Below are 3,970 nucleotides of genomic sequence, written 5' to 3' on the forward strand. Positions count from 1 at the left end.
GTCTGCCTCCTCTGTGGGGGGGGGGGCTGTGTCTCCTTCCGTGATTGGGTCCTGTGGCTACAGCTGTGTTCCCGTCCGGCCCTGAAATCAGTACGGGGGCGCTGGGTGGTGGAAGGACAGGGATTCCTCGGGATTCTGTTTTGTTTTTTAACCTTTCCTAAAAATTTTGTAAAACCATTTGGTAACTTGTTTTGCCTGAAAAACTGACTTTTAAATCAAATATCTTAAAAGTTCCAGGAATGGCTTTTTCATTTTTAGTCCTGTTTGCTTCAATTATTAAAAATCTGGTTTATTTTCTTTGTAAGAGAACTCCGAGTTTCTCTTAGAAATCCCTTTCATTCTCCATGTGCCGGTGTTTTCTCCTTACATGTTCAGGGTGGAGGTGTGGACATCACAAATGTCAAACCACTTCTCGGAGATGGACTGCTTTGGAAACAAGCCACTTGAAGGAAGCCACGAATGCTGTTGTCTGTCCTTGTCGCTGGCCACTTTCCAGTACACGCTGCCTTTGAGCAAGAAAATGGAGTTGTGTGCGTAGGAGTAATAAGCGGAGTCTATGTTTCTGAGAGGATGGTTTTGTGGCTCTATTGCTGGAAACGCGTCAGTAATCTTCATCGGATAAGAATCAAGTACTTGATTTCTGTTGACATCAAATGCAAACACCTGCAAAGCAAGTAAGACCGGCATTTCTGAAAATCATTTTTAGATTAATTTATAGGGATGAGATAGGCAAATCTGTGGCTTTGCACCAAATTCTCTGGGCTTGAATTTCCTAATTTTTCATACAATGGGATCTGCCACGATCCTACAGGGCGAGGCAGTTGAGAACAACTTCTAACTAACAATTTAGTCCTCTGACAGGCTTCAGTGAGAACTGACGGAAGCCATAGCAAGTTGGAAAGCCGCCTACTTACGAGGGACTCTTTGAAGAAGTAAATTAACTGCTTTCTTCGGTCATAGAAGGCAGTGTCCAGGGGGCTTGGAATGCCAGGAAATCCCTCTGAAATCCTTCTGGGGTAGCTTCTCCCGTGTTCATCTTCTGTGTAGGCCTGGTCCTTTTCACTGTCGTATCTCCAGAACTGATTTCCTGAGAGCCAAACAGAAAATGCTTATATGGTTTATTACCGTTTAATTACAGACAACCACCAAGAGGGCCGCTTTCACTACAGCTCTCAAGTCAACCGCTGACATTTTGCCATGACCCCAGCAGAAGGCAGGACCTCAGTATCTGCGTGAAGCCTCCACTCAAATGAATGATTCCCCAAGTCTTGAATTACTTACTTCTCGATTGGTTCTGGCAGTCATTGCTGCTATTAAAATGTTGGTTGCCTTTCGCAGGGCCCTCGAGCCCCACTCCCTAAAACCAAAATGACAAATCATAGGGTCTTTTCACATTCTTCCTACGTAATCTCATGATCTTCCTTTTACATGGTAGGGACCCATGCGTTGCCCTGAATTATTTCCCACCATAATATAAGCTCTCTTTTTATAGAAAACCTGATCCTTATGATCGTCTTTTTTTTTAGGATTGTTTTTTTAAGTAATCTCTACACGCGGTGTGGGACTCAAACTTGCAACCCCAAGGTCACAAGAGTCACATGCTCTACCAACTAAGCCAGCCGGGCACCCCAACTTTTTTTTCAGGATTTTAGAATTCTGCAGTTCGACCGCCAGCTCTGTTGTACAAGTGAGGGGACCGGAGCAGGGCTGAGGTACTTCATCCAGGTTGACGGCCCAGGCTGGACCCGGTGCGGCCGAGACGCCCCAGTTCCACCCCAGTGGCTCCACCCACGGTCCTACGAAGGCGTGGCGGGTCCTGTTTCGTGTCACGAGCCAAATGCGAATTTCATGCTCTGAAACACCACGGGACTATTCTGGACTCTGCTTATTAGTTCCTCGTCCTGAACGCTGGCATGTCGTCAGCATAAAAGAATAATCGTGTTCACCGCTTACAACCCACAGGCAGTTCCGTTCCGTAGCAGCCGCCCCGGGAGCTTCCTTCCCCCTGGGACCCCGCTTCTGCCCCCATCCCGAGAGGCTTACCGTGGAGAGAAAACAGTGACGTTTGCCAGCCGGTGGTGCAGTTCACTCTAACTGGGATGTTTGAATTTAAAGTATTCTCGGCGCGTTAAATGTGAGAGGTTCTTACGGCTCCGAGTATAAAACACCCCCGTGTCCCACAGCCCCCGCCGTGACCTGAGTGACCTCACTCTGTAACGACGGGGTGTTGTTGCCTGTAGCAGCTCTCCGGGACTTAGGACCCTGAGATGTGCTCCCAGCCTGAGAGATCTGACCTAGAAAACTCCACCCTGGGCAGTTTGTTCACGTAACTGAGCTCCACTCTTCCTTTGTGCGATGGAGAGAAAATTCAGGTTTTTCTTATGGCAAAACCTACACGCGGCTTCCTCTAGGTTTGGCTCGTGNGCCCCAGTCCCGGGGCGCGGGCACACGGAGGCCACACGGCTTGCCTCTAGGGCGGAAGTTCCGGGAAGGGAAAGAGAAAGCAGCCACCACAGTATCTGGTTTGTGCGCAGACTCCAGGCACCTGGTGTGCGAGGGCAGCCGGCCTCCGTGATGCGGGCACAGACGCCCCGGGNTCCGCTTCCTGTGTCTCCCCCCTCACCCCTGTCCACTTCCCCCCATCACACCCCCGGTGTCCTCGCGGGCTCCCGGGTCCCCCACAGCCTGCGCGGCTGCGTCAAGCCCTGACTCCAGTCCCCGGGGCAGGGGTCTCCCCACCCGCTCCCCCTCCTTCACCGCAGGCTCCTGGCCACGGGCCTCCAAGGCTCTTCCTCTCCGGAGTTAGCGAAATCGGCAGGGAGGGCCCTTGGCAGCCCCCTCAGGGCCTGGCACAGCTGGGCACTCGGTCGTCTGTTCATCTGATGCACCCAGTGCCTTCCCACCCTGGGCTCCCGGAGCTTCCACTCGGGCGGAGCAAACGGAGGCCCGTGATGCAGGGGCGCTAACGGAGGATTCCCCGCCCGGCCCCGAGCCCTCCTTCCGAACGCGCCTGTGTGACGCCAGGAACGGAGCCACCCGGGGGAACCTCTACCTTTAAAGAAATACCGTTCGTCTCTCCTCCACGTCCAGAGGTGGACAAAAGCATCTACGTTTTGCGCGGGGATCCCGTGCCAGCCCCTGGCGATCTGGAGGGGATCCCCGTAGCGGGTCCGGTTGTTGCGGTTTTCGTAAAGCCAGTACCAGCCGTTGCGGAAAAAATACGTGCTGAACCTCATCGTCACGGCTCCATATTGGTTTCTCTCTTTGCGAATCCAGTCAAATACGGTATCAAATGATCCTTTACACGAACCTTAAAAAAAATAAAAAGTCCAGCCGCTCGTCACCTGGTGCCAAAAACCATCTGTTGCTACTTTCACATGTGATTCGAATAGAGACCCTTGCAAAGCTGGCGTTTTCTATTAAACTCTTTGTTTTTGACAGAGAGCGAGCGAGAGCGCAAGCATGAGCGGGCGGGGGCAGGGAGAGACAGGGACACAGAATCCGAAGCAGGCTCCAGGCTCCGAGCTGTCAGCACAGAGCCCAACACAGGGCTCGAACCCACGAACCCACGATCATGAGATCATGACCTGAGCCGAAGTCGGACGCTTAAGTGACTGAGCCACCCAGGCGCCCCTCTATTAAACTGTCTTAAAGCAAGACGCCACACCAGACTGGAAGCGGCCTTGCGGGTGGGGGGAGGGGGTATGCAGCACGGCGGGCCCGTGTGGGCTGTTCGGCTAATCTTCGTTCACAGCACTCCCAGGCTTCTAGGTATCTCGGTTTGGGTGCTGGTTATGTGATCGCCCTAAACACAACCGATGCCCCGACGGCTGGTCTGACTTCATCGGAGGCGAGCAGTTTGGTTCTGGGCACACACCAGAGTAAGATTTCCTCTGAGGGAACCCGTGCAGCCCTGGCACGGCTACTCCGGGCAGAGGCCTGGTGCCAAGAACACAAGGGTCTGAGATGA

General features: G+C 52.9%; 1 protein-coding gene across 1 annotated transcript in view; it reads right to left on the reverse strand.

Moving 5' to 3' along the window:
* Positions 1 to 61: 61 nt before the first annotated feature.
* The window catches only part of MMP21 (matrix metallopeptidase 21), an 8,009-nt gene continuing 4,100 nt past the window's right edge, over positions 62 to 3,970 (reverse strand). The window contains exons 6-8 of the mRNA XM_077762916.1: positions 3,053 to 3,310; positions 915 to 1,087; positions 62 to 663 (exon numbers count right to left, since the gene is read on the reverse strand). Coding sequence (XP_077619042.1) covers positions 364 to 663; positions 915 to 1,087; positions 3,053 to 3,310 — 731 coding nt within the window. The 3' untranslated portion in view covers positions 62 to 363. The remainder of the gene's footprint in view (positions 664 to 914; positions 1,088 to 3,052; positions 3,311 to 3,970) is intronic.

The sequence above is a fragment of the Crocuta crocuta genome, unplaced genomic scaffold (genome assembly GCF_008692635.1).
Source record: "Crocuta crocuta isolate KB4526 unplaced genomic scaffold, BGI_CrCroc_1.0 scaffold466, whole genome shotgun sequence".
Classification (NCBI taxonomy): Eukaryota; Metazoa; Chordata; class Mammalia; order Carnivora; family Hyaenidae; genus Crocuta; species Crocuta crocuta.